The sequence below is a fragment of the Onychostoma macrolepis genome, chromosome 25 (assembly GCF_012432095.1).
Source record: "Onychostoma macrolepis isolate SWU-2019 chromosome 25, ASM1243209v1, whole genome shotgun sequence".
Taxonomy (NCBI): Eukaryota; Metazoa; Chordata; class Actinopteri; order Cypriniformes; family Cyprinidae; genus Onychostoma; species Onychostoma macrolepis.
Window position 1 is genome coordinate 546,281 of NC_081179.1, and position 27,500 is coordinate 573,780.

General features: G+C 40.3%; 1 protein-coding gene and 1 long non-coding RNA gene across 19 annotated transcripts in view; one reads left to right on the top strand and one right to left on the bottom strand.

The window, feature by feature from the left end:
* Window positions 1–27,500, bottom strand: part of LOC131534035 (cingulin-like protein 1) — a 41,423-nt gene that overhangs the window by 1,306 nt on the left and 12,617 nt on the right. For 14 of the 18 annotated variants that reach the window (XM_058766638.1, XM_058766631.1, XM_058766629.1 and 11 more), the window contains 17 exons: window positions 23,132–23,583; window positions 22,041–22,146; window positions 21,866–21,960; window positions 20,568–20,655; window positions 18,380–18,487; window positions 18,162–18,310; window positions 16,257–16,392; window positions 15,964–16,176; window positions 15,646–15,852; window positions 15,460–15,564; window positions 10,025–10,177; window positions 9,763–9,933; window positions 9,056–9,199; window positions 8,567–8,656; window positions 6,527–6,610; window positions 1,702–1,826; window positions 1,512–1,620 (listed from right to left, as the gene is read on the bottom strand). In XM_058766638.1, the coding sequence (XP_058622621.1) occupies window positions 1,512–1,620; window positions 1,702–1,826; window positions 6,527–6,610; window positions 8,567–8,656; window positions 9,056–9,199; window positions 9,763–9,933; window positions 10,025–10,177; window positions 15,460–15,564; window positions 15,646–15,852; window positions 15,964–16,176; window positions 16,257–16,392; window positions 18,162–18,310; window positions 18,380–18,487; window positions 20,568–20,655; window positions 21,866–21,960; window positions 22,041–22,146; window positions 23,132–23,583 (2,535 nt within the window). Of the gene's footprint in view, window positions 1–1,511; window positions 1,621–1,701; window positions 1,827–6,526; window positions 6,611–8,566; window positions 8,657–9,055; window positions 9,200–9,762; window positions 9,934–10,024; window positions 10,178–15,459; window positions 15,565–15,645; window positions 15,853–15,963; window positions 16,177–16,256; window positions 16,393–18,161; window positions 18,311–18,379; window positions 18,488–20,567; window positions 20,656–21,865; window positions 21,961–22,040; window positions 22,147–23,131; window positions 23,584–24,212; window positions 24,325–27,500 lie in introns of all 18 variants that reach the window. The other 4 variants (XM_058766647.1, XM_058766646.1, XM_058766640.1 and 1 more) reach the window with 2 other exon arrangements.
* Window positions 24,342–25,990, top strand: LOC131534045 (uncharacterized). The gene is made up of 2 exons (XR_009269304.1): window positions 24,342–25,193; window positions 25,466–25,990. It is a non-coding gene; the product is annotated as an uncharacterized LOC131534045 (long non-coding RNA).

A 27,500-nucleotide genomic window follows, 5' to 3' on the forward strand; every position in this document is an offset into this window, starting at 1 on the left:
TAATGGGGTCAGAAAAAATTCTCTCAACGGGAAAACAAGTCTACTCTTCTGATCTGATATTTGTCCTTGTTTTCAGCAAAAACTCCCTTAATTTAGATTACTTTATATGCCATTTAGCATCTCTAGTGAATGTATCATAATTTACAGATTTTTAAAAATCATTAGGAGCCATTTCTCATTACTTCAGTCACTTTTTCTAAATTCGTCACATATTTCTTCTAACCCTGGCTTTGAGTTTGTCGCAGCAGTAAATTTCACAAGCGAAATGCATTAAAACTAGGGGTGTGCGATATTGACAATAAATACCACAATATTTGGGGGGATTTGTGCTGGTTTCTTGGTTGGTTTAAGCCTGTCACAGTTAAATAAATATAACACTAAACCGCCAGTAGGTGGCGTCAAGTCCCAGTCTTAAGCAATTCACTGAATCATTCATTCAAACCATTTGTTCAAAATGACTTCTTCATTTACAAACAAAGTAAATTACTGTCTTTTTGAATGGATCATGGAAACACTGACTTAAATGATTGTTTCAAGAAGAGATTCACTACACGGCTCTGACGAAACTGAAACAAAGAGACAATACTGAGTCTAAAATGTAATTCACTCACTTCTTGTTTTTAGAAGTGTCGTATAAAATAAATCTCTCGTTTGATTGCGCTTATGTGCTAATATTCAGGAAGAGAGCACTCGTGTACAGTGATATTACAAAACAATATCAGATCTTACTAAAAAAAACATACAGGGATATTTTTTGCTTTCATAACTTTCATCACACAGTCAAAGCTTTTGGATTCTCAAGACGTGTTTTTGTTTGTTTCTTTTTACAAAGTGAGTGACTTACTCGATAATATCAGTTATAATTACGATATAATCGCACACCCCTAAAACACTTCATGCAGTCTCAAATCAATCATTCTTCGTAACACTAGCAAAGACCGTCACATAACAAACATACTTTCTGTTTATAAAACAATACAGTAATGTCTCTCTGTCACGTTCAGACTGACTTCATTCCTCCGCTGGTGATGAAGCAGAAAGACTAACACTGTGATCAGCCACATCTAATCATTTACATAGCATTTCTTTTCTTTATATTTCTATATTTCATTATGGTTTTACTGTAGAAATGCAGCACATTTGTATCTTCTTCGGTTTTGTTCCATTTGAACTTAAGTCAGTTCTGTGAGGAGCGTGTAAACTGGCCTGTAGGTTCATTTGAGGAGTTTGGGTGGGTTTTGTGTCTGAATGTGAAGAGTTCATGTGGTTTGAAAGATGTCTGATCCAGTTTATCCGCACAGATGCTGCTGTGTTTCACTGTGCGAGGAGTTTTGAAAAACCGACCCGAGTGTTGAGAAACAGGTTCAAGCGATTGGACAAAACTGTACGAATGTGGAAAACCAGACTGAAATACTGAAGAAGGAGCTGATTATTTGCAGTTATCTGTGTCTGGGAGGAGAAAGGAGCGGGAGCACTGATTCTCTAGCACAGGACAGATGGGTGAAGCTCACCTGGTCTCTCTGGTCCTGCAGCGAGAGCTTCTCCTCTTCCAGATGCAGCGTCAGCTCCTTCATGCGGCGCTCCAGCCTGCGGTTCATCTGCTGCAGCTCGCTCTTCTCTCTGAGCGCAGACAGAGAACAGAGCGTCAGAGCAGAGGAGACGCTGTGAATCAGGAGTGTGTGTGTGTGTGTGTCTGCTCACTTCTCCTCTCCCAGCAGCCTCTCCTCCAGCTCCTGCAGGTGCAGCTGCAGTTTGGAGACGACGGCGTCCTGACCGACGCGCTGAGATCCCTCCAGCTGCGACACACGGCCGCGCAGATCCTTATTCTGCAGGACAGCAAACAACTCTACTCTCAGTTATATGCTAAATATTCACCTGAACTACATTTAATATTTCAATGATTTATTGACACATTTACATGTTCATGGTTCTCTGTTGATCGTCACAGGACAGAGTTTCAGTTTTCAGTGTTTTTCATTGATATCTCAGATCATTATCTAGACTTGTGTAAACTCCATATAGTAAATTCTACTCCTTGTTACATGTATGGTAGAACCATCACTTCTACCACAAAAGACTGCTTTGTAAGTAATTTTCCTGATTTATCTCAGTTCCTCAGCATATCAAACAGCTCAGAACAACTTGATGATGTAACAGGAACTATGGACTCTCTCTTCTCTAGCACTTTAGATAAAGTTGCTCCTTTACGCTTAAGGAAGATTAAGGAAAAAACTTGCACCCTAAAGAGAGCAGCCCGGAAAATGGAGCGCAGCTGGAGGAAAACTAAACTAGAGGTATTTCGTATTGCTTGGTGGGATAGTACTTTATCTTACAGAAAAGCCTTAAAACTGCTAGATCTGATTACTTTTCATCTTTTTTAGAAGAAAATAAACATAACCCCGGGTATTTATTCAATACAGTAACTAAATTAACAGAAAAATAAAGCATCAACAGGTGTTGGCATTTCCCAAGAGCATAGCAGTAATGACTTTATGAACTACTTTACTTCCAAGATCGATACTATCAGAGATAAAATTGTATCCCTGCAGCAGTCAGCTACAGTATCGCATCAGATAGCGCACTATAGACCCCCTGAGGAACAATTCCACTCATTCTCTACTGTAGGAGAGGAAGAATTGTATAAACTTGTTAAATCATCTAAACCAACAACATGTATGTTAGACCCGATTCCATCTAAACTACTAAAAGAGCTGCTTCCAGAAGTCATAGATCCTCTTTTGACTATTATTAATTCATCATTGTCATTAGGATATGTTCTCAAAACCTTCAAATTGGCTGTTATTAAGCCTCTCATTAAAAAAAAACACAACTACACCCCAAAGATCTAGTTAACTGCAGACCCATCTTGAATATCCTCACAATTATATTCCTTCTTAGAGGAAAAAAGTATCTGTGAGGATTTCCAGTCAGGATTTAGATCGTATCATAGTACTGAGACTGCTCTCATTAGAGTTACAAATGACCTGCTTCTATCATCTGATCGTGGTTGTATCTCTTTATTAGTTCTACTGGATCTTAGTGCTGCGTTCGACCACAACATTCTTTTGAATAGACTAGAAAACTTTGTTGGCATTAGTGGAAGCGCCTTAGCATGGTTCAAATCGTACTTATCTGACCGCCATCAGTTCGTAGCAGTGAATGAAGAGGTATCATATCGATCACAAGTGCAGTATGGAGTACCTCAAGGCTCAGTACTAGGGCCGTTACTTTTCACGCTTTATATGTTACTCTTGGGAGATATTATCAGGAGACATGGTGTTAGTTTTCACTGTTATGCTGATGATACTCAGCTCTAGATTTCTTTGCGGCCCAGCGAAATATACCAATTTGAAAAGCTAACGGAATGCATAGTTGATATAAAAAACTGGATGACGAGTAATTTCTTACTGCTAAATTCTGAAAAAACAGAGGTGTTAATTGCATTTTTTACATCTCGAAAATACTGTACATCTGAATTACGACCTATGCTCGAAATGCAGAAATGTTAATTTATGCGTTTAAGACCTCTAGGTTAGACTATTGTAATGCTTTATTGGGTGGTTGTTCTGCACTCTTAATAAACAAACTCCAGCTGATTCAAAATGCAGCATTAAGAGATCTTACTAGAACCAGGAAATATGACCACATTAGCCATCATTTCAAATTTGATGCCTGCTACAGGTCTCAGAATAGTTGGGATGGGGCATGTTTAGCATGGTGTAGCATCTCCTCTTCTTTTCAAAACAGTTTGGGCATCGAGGTTATGAGTTTCTGGAGTTTTGGTGTTGGAAATCAGTCCCATTCTTGCCTGATACAGGTTTCCAGCTGCTGAAGAGTTTGTGGTCGTCTTTGACGTATTTTTCATTTAATGATACACCAAATGTTGTCTATAGGTGAAAGATCTGGACTGCAGGCAGGTCAATTCAGCACCCGGACTCTTCTACTACGAAGCCATGCTGTTGTAATAGCTGCAGTTTTGCATTGTCCTGCTGAAATACATAAGGCCTTCCCTGAAATACACGTCGTCTGGAGGGGAGCATATGTTGCTCTAAAACCTTTACATACCTTTCAGCATTCATAGTGCCTTCCAAAACATGCAAGCTGCCCATACTGTATGTGCTTATGCACCCCCATATCATCAGAGATGCTGGCTTTTGAACTGAATGCTGATGACACGCTGTTAGGTCTCCCTCCCCTTTAGCCCGGAGGACACGGCGTCCGTGATTTCCAACAGGAATGTCAAATTTGGACTCGTCTGATCATAGAACACTTTTCCACTTTGAAACAGTCCATTTTAAATGAGCCTTGGCGCTTCTGGACCATGTTCACATATGGCTTCCTTTCTGCACGATAGAGCTTTAGTTGGCATCTGCAGATGGCACGGCGGATTGTGTTTACCGTCAGTGGTTTCTGGAAGTATTCCTGGGCCCATTTAGTAATGTCAATGTCAGAATCATGCCGATGAGTGATGCAGTGTCGTCTGAGGGCCCAAAGACCACGGGCATCCAAAAAAGGTCTTCGGCCTTGTCCCTTACGCACAGAGATTTCTCCAGTTTCTTTGAATCTTTTGATGATGTTATGCACTGTAGATGATGAGATTTGCAAAGCCTTTGCAATTTGACGTTGAGGAACGTTCTTTTTAAAGTATTACACAATCTTTTTTCACACTCTTTCACAGATTGGAGAGCCTCTGCCCATCTTTACTTCTGAGAGACTCTCTAAGACATCCCTTTTATAGCTAATCGTGTGACAGACCTGATGTCAATTAACTTAATTAGTTGCTAGATGTTCTCCCAGCTGAATCTTTTCAAAATTTCTTGCTTTTTCAGCCCTTTGTTGCCCCCGTGCCAACTTTTTGAGACCTGTAGCAGGCATCAAATTTGAAATGAGCTCATTTAGTGGATAAAAGTGTAAAAATTTCTCCTTTTAAACATTTATGTTCTCAATGTTCTATTGTGAATAAAATATTGGCTCACGTGATTTGAAAGTCTTTTAGTTTTCATTTTATTGAAATTTTAAAAACGTCCCAACATTTCCGGAATTCGGGTTGTACTTTTAAAGCCCTGAACGGTTAAGCACCTCAGCTCTTATCGCATTATAGTCCTCAATGTCTGCTGCGTTCTCAAAACTCTGGCCATTTGATGATACCTAGAATATCAAAATCAACTGCGGGCAGCAGATCCTTTTCCTATTTAGCACCCAAACTCTGGAACAGTCTACCTAACACTGTTCGGGAGGCAGACACACTCTGTCAGTTTAAATCTAGATTAAAGACCCATCTCTTTAGCCTGGCTTACACATAACACACTAACACATTTCTATTATTCAAATCCGTTAAAGGATTGTTAGGCTGCATTAATTAGGTCAACCGGAACTGGGAACACTTCCCATAACACCCGATGTACTCGTTACATCATTAAAAGAATGGCATCTACGCTAATATTAGTCTGTTTCTTTCTTATTCCGAGATCACTGTAGTCACCAGATCCGATGGTGGATCAGCACCTAGAGATGACCTCTACAGCCCTGAACATCAGCGGAGATCAGGACACCTAGATGAGCCCCAGAGACAGATCCCCAGTGAGGACCTCGTCACCTAGACAGCCATCGGGACAAGACCTCGGGAACCAAATGAGTCCTCTGCACAATCTGACTTTGCTGCAGTTGGAACAAACTGTGGGTTTCGTCTGGTCAGAGGAGAACTGACCCCCGACTGAGCCTGGTTTCTCCCAAGGTTTTGTCCTCCATTCTGTAACCGATGGAGTTTTGGTTCCTTGCTGCTGTCGCCTCTGGTTTGCTTAGTTGGGGACACTTAATTTCCAGCGATATCGTCGACTTGATTGCACAGATACTATTTAAACTGAACTGAGCTGGACGATGACATCACTGAATTTAATGATGACCTGCCTTTAACTGAAAACTTGAGTGTTGATTATGGAGTGTGTGGAATGACTATTGTCCTTTTGCATCATTGACACACTATTTTTATTATTTGATACTGTAAAGCTGCTTTGACAATCTGTATTGTTAAAAGCGCTATATAAATAAAGGTGACTTGACTTTTCAGAACACCTCAATCACTTAATCATTCTGACATTCTGGTCTACTCCTGCTCTGGCGTGGAAACAATGGAGGACGGAGGACTGATGACAGCTCACTCAGGGCGGGTCTAAGGTAAGACACCAATCCAGTCTGTGCTGAAACGCTACTGTCAATCAAAAGATTGTGGGAGGGGCCTGTCTGTGTGACATCACACCGACAGGCATCTGAGATCGGCTCGAAAATGAAAAAGGGGAAATAATTTAACGAGATTTAAAAAAAAAAAACACTGGGTGGATTTTTATCATTATAGGGTAGTTGTGTACACACACTGCCAACACACATTTCAGTTCAAACAGTTCAAATTTTGATTGCTTCCATTGTCCTCATTTGTAAGTCACTTTGGATAAAAGCGTCTGCTAAATGACTAAATGTAAATGTATATTAAATGACATTTATATTCATATATGCGAGTGAAGTCATTCACCTGTCGCTCCAGACGGATCTTGTCACATTCCAACTCGTGTCGAGCAGCTCGTTCCTGCAGCAGCTCAGCTCTCACCTGCTCTATCTGACACACACACACACACACACTTATATGACACACACACACACACTTATATAACACACACACCTGCTCTATCTGACACACACACACACACACACACAACAACACACACACTTATATAACACACATAACACTCACACACACACCTGCTCCATCTGACACACACATATAACACACACGCACGCGCACACACACTCATACACACATACACGCACACACACACAAACTCACGCACACACACACTCACGCACACACACACTCACGCACACGCTCCATCTGACACACACACATATAACACGCACGCGCACACACTCTCACACACACATATGAACACGCGCCGGTTTTCATGGATTCAGCATTCATCACACTCTCTCTACGGTATTCACGTATCATAACTGTGCTTGTCATGACTCATGTAATGCAATAATCTGTGACCTTATGAAACTGCTCATGATGTGTTTGTGTTTGTGTGTGTGTGTGTGTGTGTGTGTGTGTGTGTGTTATTCTGAGCACGTCTGTTTCTTTGTGTTTGACGGGAACAAAACTGAGCACTTGCAATTAGTGAGACACTGAATGAAGCCCAGAAATAGAGAACTAGACAACTAGAGCGCTTTAAACAGGGTCAGAAACACACAGTCCATTAGACGCTGACCACAATCATGACCTACTTACACACACTTAAGCACACACACACACACACACACTCTAGATCTGTCTGGTGTGTGTGTGTGTGTGTTCTTGTTTATGCTACACTGTGGGGACCAAATGTACCCAAGGATAGAAAGACCTGAAATTCTTGACATTGTAGGGAATCTAGGGATCGGCACTGAATCATCAGTGAATTGACTTTAACTGGAAAAATAACTCTGTTATTGTCCTCTTGCATTATTGACAAACTATTATCCTGTTTAATACTGTAAAGCTGCTTTGACACAACTTATATTCAATGTTGGGCAGTAACTAGTTACTAGTAATAATATTACCTAGTAATAACCTATAAGGTTTCAGTAATAATATTACAGTTACTTTCCATAAAACAGCTTAGTTACTTTTGATGCCTCAACCCCGCTGATTTAAAATCTAACAATCAAATAATAATTTGAATAATTTAAATAAAAACATAATTTTCACGACTCGCACACGCATGTGATGTCCCCGGTGCAGCAGGCAGGCTTGGAATATGGAAAAGCTTAGATTCAGCAGATAGAAATATTGCATTATATTGATTTTGTCAGGAAAAAAGATCTGTTGTGTAAGTTGTGGCGTCACTTTACTCTGGCATTGCATCCCTCTGATCAGCATGTGCTACATTATATTAATATAATTCAAAATATTTTTGGAAAATTAAACAGTTTCTTACAAACTCATGTGATTTGATAAAATCAACATGTTAACAACACTTCTACTTGAATGTCACTATCAATCATTGAGTGTTTGTAATAACTTCTGACTGCGATCCAATGTGGATTTTGGTCAAATGATGAGGCAGAAATATGTTATTAGTAACATTCTAGAAGAATTATATCTGGAAGATACACAGTTACAACTTCTGTGGGGCGTGAAGAAAAAGTAATGTAACTAGTAGTGTAACTAATTACTGTTGCCAGAAAGTAATAAGTAAAGTAACAATATTACTTTTGAAAGGAGTAACTAGTAATGAGTAATATATACAATTTTTTGAGTAACTAGCCCAACACTGCTTATATTGTATGAAGCGCTATAGAAATAAAGCTGACTTGATTTGACTGGCCTGCGGTCCCCACGAGGGAAAAAATGATAAAAAATAGTAACTGATGTTTATCTGAAAGTGTAAGAATGCAAACAGGTTTTCTGTAAGGGGTAGGTTTAGGGTTAGGAGATAGAAAATATTGTTTGGTCAGTATAAAAGTAATAGAAGTCTATGGAAAGTCCCCACAATTCACAGAAACAAACGTGTGTGTGTGTGTGTGTGTGTGTGACCTGCTCTCGGCCTCGTTCCAGTCTCTTCATGAGTGCGTCTGAGCTGCTGCGCTCCTCTAACACACTCCGCTCCAGCTCACACACTCGCACCTGGACACACAAACACTCATGCTTCAAACACAGGATCTTCTGAAAACAACTGGAGTTAAAGTAAATATTGTGTGTGTGAGTGTGTATGTGTGTGGGCATTTTTGTGAAAAGTCAGGACATAGATGTGTATAATGACGAGGGTATGGCAGGTATTACAAGCTGAAGGTGGCATCTCAGGACATTGCTCCATGTCCCCACTTTTCAAAACGCTTATAAATCACTCAGAATGAGGTTTTTTTGGGGAAAGTTGAAATGCACAGTCTCCTGTAAGGGGTAGGTTTAGGTGTAGGGTTGGTGTAGGACAATAGCACATACAGTAAGTACAGTATAAAAACCATTACGCCTATGGAGAGTCCCCACTTTTCACAAAAACAAACGTGTGTGTGTGTGTGTGTGTACCTCCATGAGTTTGTTGTGTCTGTCGTCATGTGTGTGTTGTTTCTCCTCCAGCTCTTTTATTCTCTTCTGCAGCTGCTGAGATTTCAATTCTGCCTCGTTCAGATCAAACTCACAGCGACAGAGTTTCTCCTCCAACACACACCGCTGAACAAACACACACACACACACACACAATATGATGACAGGAACACCAAACAGAGCCAGAGTGAGTGTGTGTGTGTGTGTGTATGTGTCTGTGAGAGAGAGAGAGAGTGAGAGTGTGTGTGTTTTATATATATGTATGTGTGTGTGTGTGTGTGTGTGTGTGTGTGTGTGTGTGTGAGAGTGTGTGAGTGTGTGTGAGAGAGACAGAGAGAGAAAGAGAGAGAGTGTGTGTGTGTGTGTGAGTGTGTGTACGTACTGGTATATATGGTTTATGAGGACACAAATGTGTATATTAACATGGGTACTACAACGTAAACATGGTTTATGAGGATACTTCCTGTGTCCCCATAAAACAAAAGGCTTAAAAAAAAAAAAACATACAAAACTGTGTTTTATGAAATTCAAAAATTGCCTGTAGTCTCCTGTAAGGGGTAGGTTTAGGTGTAGGGTTGGTGTAGGACAATAGAAAATACGGTTTGTACAGTAGAAAAACCATTACGCCTATGGAGAGTCCCCGTAAACCACAAATTCAAGTATGTGTGTTTGTGTGTATGTGTGTGTACCTCTCTCTGGTATTCCTGTGCGGCGTGTGTGTGTGTCTGTAGTTGTGTGTGTGTGTCGTGTAGCTGTGTGTGTAGTGTGTCCAGTTCTCTCTGGCTCTGATTTCTAAGCACGTCCACCTCCTCCTGCAGCCTCTGCGTCTCCTGCTCGGACCCCGTCACCGCCACACTCATCTGCACACACACACACACACACACACACACACACAATGAGTGAGATCAGAACGACGACTCCATCAGATGGGAGTCGTGGGTCTTCTCTCACCTCCTCCTGCAGCCGCTCTAACACTCGGTCCTGGCTCCTCCTCTCCTCCTCTAACTCACTGCGTCTCCTCTGCAGCTCCTCCATCTGACGGCGCTCCTCCTCAAACCGCTCCTTCAACTCACGATGAGCTCGAGTCAACCTGCTCAGCTCACTCTGAGACACAGACCAGACAGTCAAGTGTTTTCTACAGCGCTTTACACAACACAGATTGAGTCAAAGCAGCTTGACAGTGTTAAACATGAAAATAGTGTCAATAATGCAAACAAAATTCAATTCTGCTGTAAAGCAGCTTTAGAACGAGGATAAGAGTAAACAGTAAATATTTCAGCTAAAGGCAGTTCATTATTGATTCTGTTCCATTTACTACAAATTTCTGCATCCTGGAAAATGGAGCACGGCTGGAGGAAAACAAAACTAGAGGTATTTCGTATTGCATGGCGAGAAAGTACCTTATCCCACAGAAAAGCATTAAATGATTTGATTACTTTTCGTCTCTTTTAGAAGAAAACAAACATAACCTTTGATAATACTTTAATAAGTATTTATTAAATACAGTGGTTAAATTAACAAAAAAGTATCAGCAGGTGTTGACATTTCCTAACAGCACAGCAGTATGACTTTACTTTACTTTAATTCCAAGATCGATACTATCAGAGATAAAATTGTATCCTTGCAGCCGTCAGCTACAGTATCGCATCAGATAGCGCACTATAGACCCCCTGAGGAACAATTCCACTCATTCTCTACTGTAGGAGAGGAAGAATTGTATAAACTTGTTAAATCATCTAAACCAACATCATGTATGTTAGACCCGATTCCATCTAAACTACTAAAAGAGCTGCTTCCAGAAGTCATAGATCCTCTTTTGGCTATTATTAATTCATCATTGTCATTAGGATATGTCCCCAAAACCTTCAAATTGGCTGTTATTAAGCCTTTCATTAAAAAAACACAACTTGACCCTTGGTTGTATCTCTTTATTAGTTCTACTGGATCTTAGCGCTGCGTTCGACACTATCGACCACAACATTCTTTTGAATAGACTACAAAACTTTGTTGGCATTAGTGGAAGTGCCTTAGCATGGTTCAAATCGTACTTATCTGACCGCCATCAGTTCGTAGCAGTGAACGAAGAGGTATCATATCGATCACAAGTGCAGTATGGAGTACCTCAAGGCTCAGTACTAGGGCCGTTACTTTTCACACTTTACATGTTACCCTTGGGAGATATTATCAGGAGACATGGTGTTAGCTTTCACTGTTATGCTGATGATACGGATGATGCATAGTCAATATAAAAAACTGGATGATGAGTAATTTTTTACTGCTAAATTCTGAAAAAACAGAGGTGTTAATTATCGGACCTAAAAACCTCCGCATCTAACACTTGATGGCTGCTCTGTCAATTCTTCTTCATCAGTCAGGAACCTAGGTGTGCTGTTTGATAGCAATCTGTCATTTGAAAGCCATGTTTCTAGCATCTGTAAAACTGCGTTTTTCCATCTCAAAAATATAATTACGACCTATGCTCTCAATGTCAAATACAGAAATGTTAATTCATGCGTTCATGACCTCAAGGTTAGATTATTGTAATGCTTTATTGGGTGGTTGCTCTGCACTAATAAACAAACTCCAGCTGGTTCAAAATGCAGCAGCTAGAGTCCTTACTAGAACCAGGAAGTATGACCATATTAGCCCGGTTCTGTCAACACTGCACTGGGTCCCTACTAAACATCGTATACATTTTAAAATATTGCTAATTACTTACAAAGTCCTGTTTAGCACCTCAGTATTTGAGCGAGCTCTTTCCTCTGTGTTCTCAAAACTTGATAATTTGGCCGTTTGATAATACCTAGAATATCAGAATCAACTGCGGGCGGCAGAACCTTTTCCTATTTAGCACCCAAACTCTGGAACAATCTACCTAACACTGTTCGGGAGGCAGACACACTCTGTCAGTTTAAATCTAGATTAAAGACCCATCTCTTTAGCCTGGCGTACACATAACACATTAACAGGTTTCTATAATTCAAATCCGTTAAAGGATTGTTAATTAGGTCAACCAGAACCGGGAATACTTCCCATAACACGCTAATATTAGTCTGTTTCTTTCATATTCCGAGGTCACTGTAGCTACCCGATCCAGTCCGTATCCAGATCAGATGGTGGATCAGCACCTAGAGACGACCTCTACAGCCCTGAACGTCAGCGGAGATCAGCCCCAGAGACAGATCCCCAGTGAGGACCTCGTCACCTAGACAGCCATCGGGACAAGACCACGGGAACCAAATGAGTCCTTTACACAAACTGACTAAGCTGCAGTATGGAACAAACTGCTGGTTCATCTGGCCAGAGGAGAACTGACCCCCGACTGAGCCTGGTTTCTCCCAAGGTTTTTTTTCTCCGTTCTGTGTCACTTAAATAAGGGGACACTTAATTTACAGCGATATCTTCGACTTGATTGCACAGTTTGTATTTGAACTGAACTGAGATGGATGATGACATCACTGAATTTAATGATGAACTGCCTTTAACTAAAAATTGAGTGTTTACTATTGTCCTTTTGCATTATTGACACACTATTTTCCTATTTGATACTGTAAATCTGCTTTGACGCAATCTGTATTGTTAAAAGCGCTGTATAAATAAAGGTGACTTGACTTGACATAATAACTGTGTAAAGTTCATCAATTATGGAATGAGTTTAGGGCTGCAACAAACAATTATTTTGATCATCGATTAATCTAGCGATTATTAGAATGATTAATCGACTAATCTTTAATTATTTCACCAATTAATCAGTAGGCTTTGATCAGTTATTCAGCTTTTGCAAGTAGTTAAAATATTGAGTTATGCATATTTTAAATAATAAATAAAAAAAGATAATCACTTCAGCTTTTGAATATGTCAAACAATTATATTACTATTGTACAATTATTTTTTACAATACAAATACATGTATTTGGCACACAAAAATCATCATCATTCTTTTGTAAGTCAAATGGACATGAAACAAAAAAGTAAGTGATAAGACATTTTATTTTTGGATAAATAATTTTTATTCACAACATTAGGTCTCTTAAAACACCTTATAGTTTTATAATAATCAAAACAGTCCTGAGCTTTTATCATTAGCTAGCTTCACACTAGTCTCAGCCCCAGACATCACGCCCACGGACGGCTGGCTGAACATCTGATGCATACGGCACACTTAGCTGGAAACACTTCAGGAGTTTTGAAGTCGTCATCGGATTGGTTAGATTATACAGGATTTATTAGACGTGTGTGTCGCGTTCTTTAACATTCCAGCTGGAAACAAAGATGCCGTGGCGCCAAACCCCCTCACGAAAGAAGAAAGCCGTCGTGTTTACAACTGTGACAACAAACGCTTATCAGGACCAACTAAACGCTGGATTTTCAAAAGTATGTGAAATATTTAAAGTTCGCGGCATAGAATCTTTAAAATACGTCTGAGAGTTTTACACACACATCTGTTACTGTGGCGACATTTCCACACCCCGAAACATGACGATGAACGAAACGAACTGTGATTGGTTGTTTGACATGTCGGCCAAACAGCCTTGTGGGCGGGCCTTGACCAATGAAAGCTGCCATGGATTCCAGACCTTCAGCCGTCAATCTGAAGCTCTGGCTACGAGAGACTAGCTTCACACTGGAGAGCAGCTTTATAACAGAAAATCATGTTGTTAATCTAACTGAAAACAACACCTGACACTGTTTTTCTTGTTTAATACTGTAAATCTGCTTGATTTAAGGCTATCTATTATATAATGCTATATTCAATTAAATTAAATTCAAATCAAATCAAGTTTATTTGTTTAGCACTTTTCACGATGCAAATCGTTGCAAAGCAGCTTTACAGAAAATGAAAGCGTCTACATTATATTTAGTAATAGCTTATCAGTGGTGACTATCACAAGCTGATGTCCATGTGGCAGAAATGTACGCTAAAAATCAAGCAGTTAGTTAATGTCATATATTCATTGCTGTTAATAGTGTTCACCGTCTGTTTGATTACATGTTGCGATCAAACTTATAGCAAAATTTGGTAGTTTTGTATGTTGTCTGATACAGTTGTGCTCATAAGATTACATACCCCTTGTAGAATACGCAAATATGTTTACGATTATGCTTTGATTATGTTAAACATCCACCACTTGTTGTTGTTGTTTTCTGTTGTTTTTTGCTTTATGTTTTGTTGGGGTTGTTATGGTTGTACCCTTTGGTTTCCTTTGTACTCTTTTAGGATAGTAAATTATGTAAAAAAAAATAAAAGAATAAAAAGAATATGCAAATATGTTAATAATTTTAACTAAATAAGAGGGATCATGAAAATTGCATGTTATTTTTATTCAGTACTCTCCTGAATAAGCTATTTCACATAAAAGATGTTTATATGTAGCCTACTCCACATGACAAAATAATAACTGAATTCATAAAAAAATGACTCTGTTAAAAAGTTTACATGTCCTTGAATCTTAATCTGTGTTGTTTCCTGGATGATCCACGACTCTTTTAATGTGTTGTGATAGTTGTTCACGAGTCCCTTGTTGGTCCTGAGCAGTTCTTCAGAAAAATCCTCCAGCTCCTGCACATTCTTTGGTTTTCCAGCATCTTCTGCATATTTGAACCCTTTCCAACAGTGACTGTATGATTTTGAGATCCATCTTTTCACATGGAGGACAATTGGGGGCTCATACATAACTATTATAGAAGGTCAGTTATGGATCGTCCAGGAAACGACACACAGTATTAAGATTCAAGGGTATGTAAACTTTTGAACAGGGTCCTTTTTATAAATTCAGTTATTATTTTGTCTTCTGGAGAATATATGAACATCTGTAATGTGAAATAGCGTATTCAGGACAATATTAAACAATAACATGCAATTTACATGATCCCTCTTATTTTGTTAAAATTATTAACATTTTGCATATTCTGCAAGGGGCGTGTCAATTTATGAGCTGGTGCAAACATCACATCGCTGTAATCAGATGCTTTCTGAACTGCTGCTTTCTCACCGCTGTAATTTTTTTTGTGTGTTCATTAATTTTTTTCAGATGAAAGCCCACACCACGTATTTTCATATTCATCTAAACTCGTGTCATGTGTCTTCTACTGGATTCCATGAGGGCTGACTTATAGTCTTGTGCTACAGCACCACACTTGTCAAACTGCATTATTCCAGGCCCTACACGGGTCACATGAGATCAAACAACTACAGCAAATCAACAAATCAAACGATGACCACAAAAATATTTGTCAACATTTTTTTTTTATTGTTGACATTGTCGGTAATGTCAAATAATCATTTTAGCCCTAAATGAGTTCAATTAATCTATAAAGCAGCTCTGGAGGAAGCAGTGACGTCATCATCCAGCTCAGAGACAGAGACAGACAGATGGACAGGTTACCTGTGTGTCCTCCAGGTGTCTCATCAGGGCTCGGTTGGCTCCACACATGTCCTCCTCCTGCTGTCTGACCTCCTGCAGCTCCTCCTCCAGATTCTGTTTCTCCATCTGCTCATCAAGAAAAACACCGGTACTGAAACTGGCACTGTTCACATTGCAGGTTTAGCAGAGGATCATGCTGATTCTCACCGTCAGCTGCTCCACACGCTCTGTGAGGTGTTTCTCCTGCTCCTGCTTCTGCTGGATGAGATGGTTGAGGGAGGAGATCTGATCCTCCAGACCACTTATCTTCTGCTGGAGATCTGCTTTAGTCTGCTTCAGCTCTGAGATCAGCGTCTGACCGGCTCCTTTCTCTGCCGCCACCTCCAGAACCTTCTGACCCAGCAGAGCCACACTCTGGAACAGAGGAGGATGGAGTCCAGTTAGCTTTATTTCTACAGCGCTACATACAACAGACTGTGAGTGAAATAAATGTTAACTAAAATGAAATACAATATAGAAACATGCCTCTTTGGCCTCCTGCGTGGCTTCCCGGAGTCTGTGGATCTCCTGCTGGTGCTCCTCCTGCAGCGCCTCCACGTCTCTGGCGTGAGCGGAGATCTCCTCCTCTAGCGCCCCCCGCAGGGCCGTCAGCTCCCTCTCCCGCCGGTGCAGCGCCTCCTCCTGCTCCTCCTGCACCCGCTGCAGAGCCTCGAACTCCCCGCGCAACTCACACAGATCCTGAGAAACGAATCACCTCACACGAATCATTCATGAAGATGCAGGGGTCAGAGGGAGGTCAGAGGGGTCAGAGGTCGTACCTGCAGCAGTCTGTCTCTCTCTCCGGCCTTGCAGCTCTTAGCGCTGTCTAACTCATCATGGATGTCAGACAGCTGCTGCTGCAGATCCCTCATATCAGAACGATACTGATCACGAGCCCTTCTGGCCTGCAGGAGTCTGAACACACACACACACACACACACATAAGAGACTATTGATGTTAATTGATTTTAATGGCGTTGAAATTCTGCAGCAGAGCGATGATATTTCTGATTATTATCCAACTCATTACAAATGTGGTAGGAACACCACTTCTGCCACAAAAGACTGCTTTATAAATAATCTTCCTGACTTATCTCAGTTCCTCAGCATATCCAATAGCTCAGAACAACTTGATGATGTAACAGGAACTATGGACTCTCTCTTTTCTAGCACTTTAGATGCGGTTGCTCCTTTACGCTTAAGGAAGATTAAGGATAAGAGTCCAACACCGTGGTATAATGAGCACACTCGCACCCTAAAGAGAGCAGCCCGGAAAATGGAGCGCAGCTGGAGGAAAACTAAATTAGAGGTATTTCGTTTAGCTTGGCGGGAAAGTACCCTATCCTACCCTATCCTACAAAAAACTGCTAGATCTGATTACTTTTCGTCTCTTCTAGAAGAAAACAAACATAACCCTCGGTATTTATTCAATACAGTGACTAAATTAACGAAAAATAAAGCATCAACAGGTGTTGGCATTTCCCAAGAGCATAGCAGTAATGACTTTATGAACTACTTCACTTCCAAGATCGATACTATCAGAGATAAAATTGTATCCCTGCAGCCGTCAGCTACAGTATCGCATCAGATAGCGCACTATAGACCCCCTGAGGAACAATTCCACTCATTCTCTACTGTAGGAGAGGAAGAATTGTATAAACTTGTTAAATCATCTAAACCAACAACATGTATGTTAGACCCGATTCCATCTAAACTACTAAAAGAGCTGCTTCCAGAAGTCATAGATCCTCTTTTGGCTATTATTAATTCATCATTGTCATTAGGATATGTCCCCAAAACCTTCAAACTGGCTGTTATTAAGCCTCTCATTAAAAAACCACAACTTGACCCCAAAGATCTAGTTAATTACAGACCGATCTCAAATCTCCCTTTTCTGTCAAAGATACTAGAAAAGGTAGTATCCTCACAATTATATTCCTTCCTAGAGAAAATGATATCTGTGAGGAATTCCAGTCAGGATTTAGATCGTATCATAGTACTGAGACTGCTCTCATTAGAGTTACAAATGACCTGCTTCTATCATCTGATCGTGGTTGTATCTCTTTATTAGTTCTACTGGATCTTAGCGCTGCGTTCGACACTATCGACCACAACATTCTTTTGAATAGACTACAAAACTTTGTTGGCATTAGTGGAAGTGCCTTAGCATGGTTCAAATCGTACTTATCTGACCGCCATCAGTTCGTAGCAGTGAATGAAGAGGTATCATATCGATCACAAGTGCAGTATGGAGTACCTCAAGGCTCAGTACTAGGGCCGTTACTTTTCACGCTTTACATGTTACCCTTGGGAGATATCACATGTGTGTGTGTACGTGTGTTTGTGTGTGTGTGCGCGTTTTTGTGAAAAGTCAGGACATAGATGTGTATAATGACGAGGGTATGGCAGGTATTACAAGCTGAAGGTGGCATCTCAGGACATTGACCCATGTCCCCACTTTTCAAAACGCTTATAAATCACTCAGAATGAGGTTTTTTTGGGGAAAGTTGAAATGCACAGTCTCCTGTAAGGGGTAGGTTTAGGTGTAGGGTTGGTGTAGGACAATAGCACATACAGTAAGTACAGTATAAAAACCATTACGCCTATGGAGAGTCCCCACTTTTCACAAAAACAAACGTGTGTGTGTGTGTGTGTGTGTGTGTGTGAGTGTGATCTCCACTCACTGATCCAGTGAGGTCTGCAGCTCTTTCTCCATGTCAGTGAGTTTGTGGCGGAGTGTGATCTGCTCCTGTTCGCTCCTCTCTAGCGCCTCCTGCAGTCCCCTCAGGTTGGCGTTCCTCTCCTCTTTCTCCTCAGACAAACTCTTGTTGTTCTGCAGAGACACAGATGATGTCAGACGGGACACAAACTGACAGATTGTGGTCATATCTGATCCAATCACCTGCTGGGCTTCCTGCAGCTGCTGCTGTAAGTGACTGACGTGTCTCTCTAGCGCCGCCCTTCTGTCTTTAAGATCTTTCACCTCCTCCAGAGGAGCTGCAAACTCCAACTATTCAACACGCACAAATCAGTCAAACAGAGATTACTGGAATGACTCACAAAACGATAACCACAGGACTAGCATATGGAGAGATTTAACACACTAGATTAAATATATAATGAAACTTTAAAATATGTCATGGCATGATGAAATAAAGTACAATGAAATACAAATAAATATTTAATTATGCTTAAATTTATTGATTGCAACATTTCATTACATATTAATTTGCTTTACGTTTCATTTCACATTTCATTTGTTTTTTGCATTTTAACGAGTATTTCATGCCCTTTCATATTTTACATTAGTGCAATATGCCAATATGATTTTAATGATTTCATTATATATGTATTTATTTAATATAGGGTAAACATACCCATTAAGCACACTTCCATTTTTGAGATCAGATTATAAAAAGAAAAAATAATTTATTATCCTACTTAATGTCTTAACCAATTGATGTGTTTGTTACTATATACCTCCTATAATTTGAAGTCCATCAGATCGTCACACGCTGAGACACGAGTCTCCATGTGTTCACGCTGTCTGGCGGCCATTTTGTCTAAAAACTTTCACCAAAAGAGGAGCCCCTTAAATATGCATTTTTTAGATGTTTAAGCCTTTATTTTGGGTAAGTTTCACTACTTATCATAAAATTAAGAGATTAATGTTAAGAATGATGAACATTATAACCTGGAACTTGGATATGGGAAATAATTACATCAGATCTAAAAGATAGTTTCAGCAACACAGCGCAGATGCTACAGAACACAGTTAGCTGACTAGCTGTATATGATTGTGTGCTACGCTAACATATTACTTCACAGGCATTACTGGCTTGTACTTTCACATCCATAATATTATAAATCTACAGTTTATTGCTGGTCTGTGGTTTTACAGTGCTGTAATTTTTAAAGATTTCATATTATTTTAAGGTGAGCTTAAAGGTGCACGACTATGAAAATCACACAGCTTCAGTCTGACATCAATAAGAAAAAGTATAATTTCATAGATAGTGTTAATAATAGTTGTTCATATTAAAATATTTCTGAACTTAACACGTGACCCAGATTATTTATTTAGCAAAAATCCTGTCATTTTAATAAATATTACATGAAATGTATTATAAATTGTTGCTGCTCCATTAAGCTCAGTGCTCTCTTTAAGCTCTTCCACACTGAACATCTGTAAATACTTCATAAACAGACTTTAAATATTAACTGATGGCCGTCACTAAGTTAAATTAATCAATTTTCTCTGGATTCTGTCGACTCAGACCGGCTCTGATCTTTGGCTTCTCCAGACTGTAAATCTGTGGAAAATCATGTGTATTCCAGCCGTAAGAGACTATAGATAAACTGACATGCATTTAACAAGAGGCTCATAATGAGGCTAGTTTCTGTGTTCATCCCCATGAATGAAATGTTTTATTGGTTTGTTTTATTTGAGTTTTGAATGTGTTATTTAGTGAACGTGGACTAGTCCAGATGCTGCAATGTGGGTTAGGGCTACACACTTCATTATGAATATATAACTGATCAACCTGAATGCCTCGTTGCTTGATTTCAGTGTTCTGTTTTTTTGTGATTGACTTTGTACCTTGAAAAAAAATTGTTTTTTACAATTATTCTTTAAAAATGTTCCTTAAAATAAACAATAATTTTTTAATAAAGCATGATGTGAGCTTAATGGGAACAGGGGAAGGTACAGAAATGTGCCAATAAAGCACAGCCAGACTTTTTGAATTTAATGATGTATATATTAATTGAAATGCTTTTGTAATTTAAAATTAAAATAAAATATTTTTGTGTGAGAGATTAATATTTTATTTTAACATAACTTTTTGTATTGAAAGCAGTATCTTGTGCACTAAACATGATTTTGGTGAGCTTAACAGGTACGTTTACCCTAGTCTGTTAAATCCTTACCAGCAGTCACTACCATGAAACTGTAGAAATGTGGTCTTTCAAAACAAGAAACAAACACGGTTTGCGAACACAGATCCCATATTCAGTAAGAGCAGCTGTAGTTTAATGTACTACGGTACTTTGATGGAAGCTCAGGGTTACTTTGGTAAATGTCTGCTCACCTCCTCCAGCGCTCTGAACTTCAACACGTGGATCTTGTCGAACATCAGCTCCACCCTCCGCCTGATAACGGCGTCACCCTCACAGGACCTGAGTGAAACCAGCCGCAGGGACACAGCTAAAGTCACAGCAGTCTGACCTGCATCAATAAGGCACTTACACTCACTCCAAACCGGCTGAACAATCACTTCATTTGGTGACAGAAATCACCTTTTCTGGAGCGTCAGCACATCTGTGTTTATTTCTTCTGAGGCAGAGCAAATAAAGTCCTGCAGGTCTGGAGCAACATGAGGGCGAGTAAATAATGACAAACTAGCTGAACTACCGGTTTTAGTTCAAACCGTCACTCTGGTTCCTCAGTATCAGGCTCAAACAGAGTCTGAAGTGAATCTACAGCTGTACAAACACCTCGCTAAGAGAGGAACGAGGAGGAGCAGTGCCTTCTGGGACATTCCTCAGGAGACTCCAGGAACACATGAGACATCTGTATCATAATATCCAATATATGGCATGTAGCGTAATGCTGACATACTCAGTGTCGGGGAGTTACTAGTTACATGTCACTAAATTATTGAATTAAATTACAAAATAAAAGTAATTGTATTCAGTAACAGTTACTGAGAAAAATGTGTAGTTAAATTACAGTTACCGATTAAAAAGGGGTTACATCTGAATATTTTCTCACACGTACAGATTTCACTGATTTCTTTCATAAGTTGCAGTGACTCTGAAATATGAGACACCAATGTTTCAGGAGTTTAGGACACAATCTCATTCCATAACTGTTTTATTCCCTATTTGGGATTATGTATATGCGTTATTTTTTAAGGTTAACTGTTTTTCCCAGGCTCTGTTAGATGCCAGTGTTTTCTGTCGTAGCTGTGCAAAGATTTGATTACAAAAACATTATCACAGCTATTAAACTATTTCTTATGTTTTTAAATCTGTATTTCAGCTCAGAACGATCTCGAAGTAAAAAGAGGTGCTAAAGTCTGATTATGTGTGCTGTGCTTTAACATTAAATTATTATAATCTTATAATCAAGTGATGAATGATTCTGAAAGTCTGACAGTAATCAGTGTTGAAAACATTAGAAATGTAGAAAAGTAATCAAATGTAATCAGTTGCATTACATTAATAAAGTAATTGAAATAGTTACTCATTACATTTCAAACAACGTAACTTGTCATTTGTAAACTATTACAACTCTGACTATACTACAGTATTTTATTTACACAGAATGCGTATGATTTCTGTGAGTGAAGCAGAGAGTCGTTAGCCTTCAGCAGCTGGGTCTCACCCGTCTTTCAGGTAGTTAATCATCACCAGTTTAGCGGTGTCCTCGTCAGGATGATCCGGAAGCTCTCGCCGTCCTCTCAGAAGATCAGGTGTGGCCTTAGAGACACAGCGACTCGTGAATCAGTTCAGGTGAATCAAACACATTCAAATGACTCCCGAGTGACTGCGGTCTCTACCTGTCCACTGCCGTTCTCCTCTGTGACCTCTGACCTCTCCCGCTGCTGTGACCCTTCTGTCTGTGTGAAGCCGCCGGCCTCCGCTCCGATCCCGGTCCCACCCGACCTGGACGTTAAACCATGGCGATAATTATCACAATGTGGTTTTCCTCGACAAAACGATATGAAGTGTTCGATATAATGTTTAACGATATAATGTTTTCTTTGTGATTAAGCTATAGCATTTGTGCATTTATACAAATGAATTTAGATTACTGTTTTTCATACAAATACCTAAAAACCATTACATTTTTACCGTGGTATTGAGGTGCTCTACGTGTGGTTTTAACTCAAGCTATGGTCAAATGTGCATTTCTGTAATATTATCAGTACTGCAGCCTGCACTGTAAACGGTGCTGAAGATAAGCGCCATTAAAGTCAGACATAAACCTGTTTCATGATTTGAAATAAATATCACGCATTAGAACAAACAGAGGTACCAAGAAATTAATTTTTCTATTAAGATATTCACTGGAAAAGTGTAAAGAATTAAAAAAAAAACACAAAGTGTTTGTCATTCCTGACCATAAACAGTGGTTTAAAGACACAATTAACAGTCTGTTCTACAACTTTCACTTAGGAGCAAAAATCTCCCTTTAAACTTAAAAGAAATGAAGATTTGATATTTTGACTGATATTAAAAAAATGTTTGTGACCCTGCAGCACAGAAGCAGTCATAAGCAGCACAGCTATATCTGCAGCAATAGCCAACAATACATTGTATGGCTCAAAATTATACATTTTGTTTATGCCAAAAATCATTAGGATATTAAGTAAAGATCATGTTCCATGAAGATATTCTGTAAATTTCCTACCGTAAATATATCAAAACTTCATTTTTGATTAGTAATATGCATTGCTAAGAACTTCATTTGGACAAATTTAAAGGCTATTTTCTCAATATTTAGCTTTTCAAATATTTGTTTTTCGTGCCAAACATCGTCCGATCCTAACAAACCATACATCAATGGAAAGCTCATTTATTCAGCTTTCAGATGATGTATAAAACGGTTTTGTGGTCCAGGGTCTCTTATGGTGATCTTTGGCACTACCTGGACTCGCCCTCGGGCCGGACTCGGCTGCGAGGGGATCCGGCGTCGTGTGTCTCAGAGACGGGTCCAGACGGCCGGCAGGGAAGCCTCTCCACCGACGGCTCCTGGACTCCGGGCCCCGGGATCCGGGCTCTCTTCAGCGTCCCGGGCGAGGAAGGGCTGTGTCTGCTGAGGATCTCGGGGCTCCTCTGCTGGACCGCCGGGGGTCTGAAGGCTCTGAGTGACCCGTGGTGATCCGCTCGAGGGCTTTGAGCGCTGGACGCACTGCCGCTCATGCTGGACACAAACTCCTGCCGCCGAGGCTCCGTGAGGAAGACGTCTGGATACTCGGGTCTGCCCTGAGCGTTCAGGACCACGTACGGCCGGCCGGAGATGCTCTGGACCTGCACTCTGACCCCAAACGATCCCGAATCACCCGGAGACTGAGAGCGTCCAGCGCCGAAACACTCCATCTACAGAACAATCAGTGACTCTGAGTCCAGACTGACGGAGAATCCTGACACACTTACTCTGACATCAGCGTGAGAGACAATGAGTGTTTACAGCAGAAACACAGATGATGACGCTCTCGCAGCGCTGCACAGACTGCTGTTGTTCTGATATACAGCTACTTATAAACACTACAGACTCAACACAAGGACTTTATTTACCACATTTTATACCAATTTCAGGTTTAGCTCACTTCTGAGTACACTTTTGTCCTTGAAATATGATGAAGTAGGTACAAACACACACACACACACACACACACACACACACACATAGCCTATATAACACACCTCACACACAATCACTCTTCAAACTAGACTGATAAACTTGTGTAGAACTACAATGATGTCATAAAGTGACATATTCAGGACCTTCAGAATCAGTAAATAGTTTCTGAATTCATGACACATCTATTTCTCTCTAACAGACTCCTGATGAGCCAACAGGACAAAACACTGCTCACGTCGTAACTCGATTTATCAGAGGATTTCAGCGGTAATAAAAGCTGGTTGAAATGATCGGTTTACACTGTTAATAGATGAGTCGTTGTGATGCTGAGAAGTGAAGTTATTGTGTATTAAAGTGATCTTACCGCTGCAGTCTTCAGTCACAAACTCAGAACTTCAGCTCAGAACCCCGGCGAGCGGATCCATGGACACGCCCCCCGGCTCTGATTGGACAAGAGTCACGAGCGAGATCTGCCGCTGAACATCAGAAACAAAGTAACAGTCAGCCAGCGCGCGGCGTTAGATGAGAAACATCTGTGACAGTCGATGATATCATGTAATAAATACAAAGCAATCGCGGCCATCAGAATATTAATTGTATTTATTAATTATCTTCACTGATTTTATTTGCACTCGGTCTAGATCACGCTTTCAGTGAAACATTGGTTTGTAAAAGCTGTTTTATGCTGAGATTTCGTTGCATTGACGCCGTTCGTTTCGAGCGATTCACTGAATCACTTTGTGAGCAATCGGTTCATTTGATTCCAGAGTTTGGTAAAGGTTCGTTTCTCCCATCACTGGGTAAAGCTGGTTTCTAACATATTTGGGCATAGCCAGTGCTAAAAACACACGTCTCATTTCTGCTTTAATCGTGGATTTGGGATTGATCTGTTTCTGGAGTTTAGGTGATAAAATGGTGTTTTGAAGTGATTCAGTGAGTCGGTCTGTAATGTGATTGGTTTATGAGGCACAGCTGATCATCTGACAATCACTGCTTATATAAGAAGATCTGGAGAAGGATCCTCAGGTAGATCTCACACAGAGTGCTGTTGTTTACAAACGCTTTATATCAGGATTGGAGAGTTTGGTGAGCATCACGAGCTGTGATGGATGTAATATTGTGTTCAGACGCACTTTAGTGAATCAAAGCAGTGAGTAAAGCATCAGCTTCACCCAGCTGTTATCGATAGTCCTTCCTCGTGAGAAAGCAGATGAATCATTAGCTCTGGAGGATCTGCTGGGACTCTGGTCTCTCTCTCTGTTAGATTCAGTCCAGCTGAAGATCTGGAGATGTTCCTGGAGGAGCGCGCTGGAATCTGGGTAGCGGCTCTCGAAGAGCTGAGAAGGTGAGAGAAGGACTGTAAGAAGACTTCGTTTCAGTCTCGTTTAATACAGAACTAGAGTAACTTATCATCCGCTTCGCTTTCTGTGTCCCGTGAACGGAGCTCTTTCATTCTCTCACACCTGCTGGTGATGGAGGAGATCGTTCTCCTGCAACGACCACAGCCTCGAGAGAGAGAGACTCCTGATGCTGAAGCTCTGAATCTGCTGTCAGAAACATGTTTAACACTGAAGCGCCATTCCTTTCTCCATAACGCCTGATCTCTGATGTTCACAGCCGTCCACGAGCTCTGCCAGCGACCCTGGAACACCACACCAGATCATTATCTTCAGCATCCGTATGGCGCTCCTCTATCAGCTGTGGTTCAGCAGAGCTCTGAAGCAGCGAGTCTGTGTTTTATTGGCTCCTGCAGCTCTGTGGTGCTGAGAGATAGGGGCCGTCGCTGAAACCGTCAGGGGCCCGGGATACTTCCTTTCAACACTTCAACTTTTGTTTTATTTTTAAATGTTTGTCTAATTTTAGACATTTTATGAAGTGTAAATAGTTTAATGATTTTATTGCATCTGTTGAATGTTTAAGCCGTGTAATAGCCAGAGAAGCTGATGTGGCAGTAAATATAAACCCAACCAGACTGGTTTCCCTTTCGTCTTCATCAGCTGTTTTGCTTTTGTCTGAGTTTAGTAAACTCAAGTGTTCACTAATATGGCTTCTCCCAAACACACTTTCATTCGTTTGGTCCGTGCAGTGTCACCGCAGCTCCCTTCACCTCAGTAAAGAAATTGTGTTTTAAGTCAATTTTATTTGACTTGATGTTTCAAAATGACTCTTGTGTGCTTTTCCTAGGCGCGCCAGCGCGGACAATAAATGCAAATGAACTATAAACTAAAAACTGGTATAAATGCACGAATGCAATGACTGGAGATTTTCACTTAATAGATTACATTTTCGATTTGTTTCTCGGCAAACCCTATCATATGCCCTAAGAACACTTGGAATATGGGACGAGTTGCATGGGATCATTTTTGACATTTTAATTCTTTTTGGAAAACGATTGAATGAGTTTAAAATTCATTAAATGGACAAGTGCAAGCTATTTTTTTTTTTTTATATAATGTCTTCTTTTGTTATCTGAAAAAAATAAGGTAGCATATGGCTTTAGAACAGCATCAGGTTGACTAATTATTTAGGCTACTTAAGTTGTGAAGGGGAATAGTTACAATAAATAATAGCTATAGCTATAATGAGAGAGCTAGCGAACAAAATAAGGGTTACGGTAAAAGAGCATTATAGTTATTTTGTTGGGGCCCCGCACCTGAAATTTGCTTAGGGCCCCCAAATCACTAAGTCCCTGGTCCCCAGAGAGTCGGGGGCGGGGTTTGAGAGGCGGACTCGGAGCCGGGGGGCGTGTCTATGGATCCGCTCGCTGAGTTTGTGACTGAAGACTGCAGCGGTAAGATCACTTTAATACACAATAACTTCACTTCTCAGCATCACAACGACTCATTTTGTCCTGTTGGCTCATCAGGAGTCTGTTAGAGAGAAATAGATGTGTCATGAATTCAGAAACTATTTACTGATTCTGAAGGTCCTGAATATGTCACTTTATGACATCATTGTAGTTCTACACTAGTTTATCAGTCTAGTTTGAAGAGTGATTGTGTGTGAGGTGTGTTATATAGTTTCCATATGTTTAAAAGAGAGGTTTAGAGCACTGAGAGACTGATCTTAACATGTATCAGTGCCGCTGATTTGTCCCGAGACACAGCAGTAGTGGTGTTTCATATTAAATGTCCTAACTGAGCTGTGGCCTAATCCTGGTTTGACCTAAACCCTGTCTGTGTAAACCGGTCTAGATTACACTTTCAATGGAACATTCTGATTGGTTTGTAAAAGCTGTTTTAGGGCCTGCGCAGTAAAACTGCATCAAATGTATTAAAATGTACCTTTAAAAAGGACGGACTGAAAGCACACAGTGCTCACCTGTGTCAGATCCAGATCAGATCCTGGCAGAAATGATCTGTTTGTCTGCTAACAGAACAACTAGTCCGCAGAGTTGTCTAATACCCAAAAGCTGACTTCGAGCGAGAGAAGAGCAGAAGCCGGAGACGACGTGATGGTGATAAAAGAGTTTATTGAGTAATCTCAGTGGTGTATGTTTCTGACTTCATCTGACCAGCACAAATCCAACCAGTGTTATTATTCCTGCTTCACAACAACATCCCATAAACCCTCAATTTGTGATGTTCCCTCTTATCTCTTATTCATGAGTTCATGAAACTCAACAATCATAAGATTAAACAAGAACAGAAAG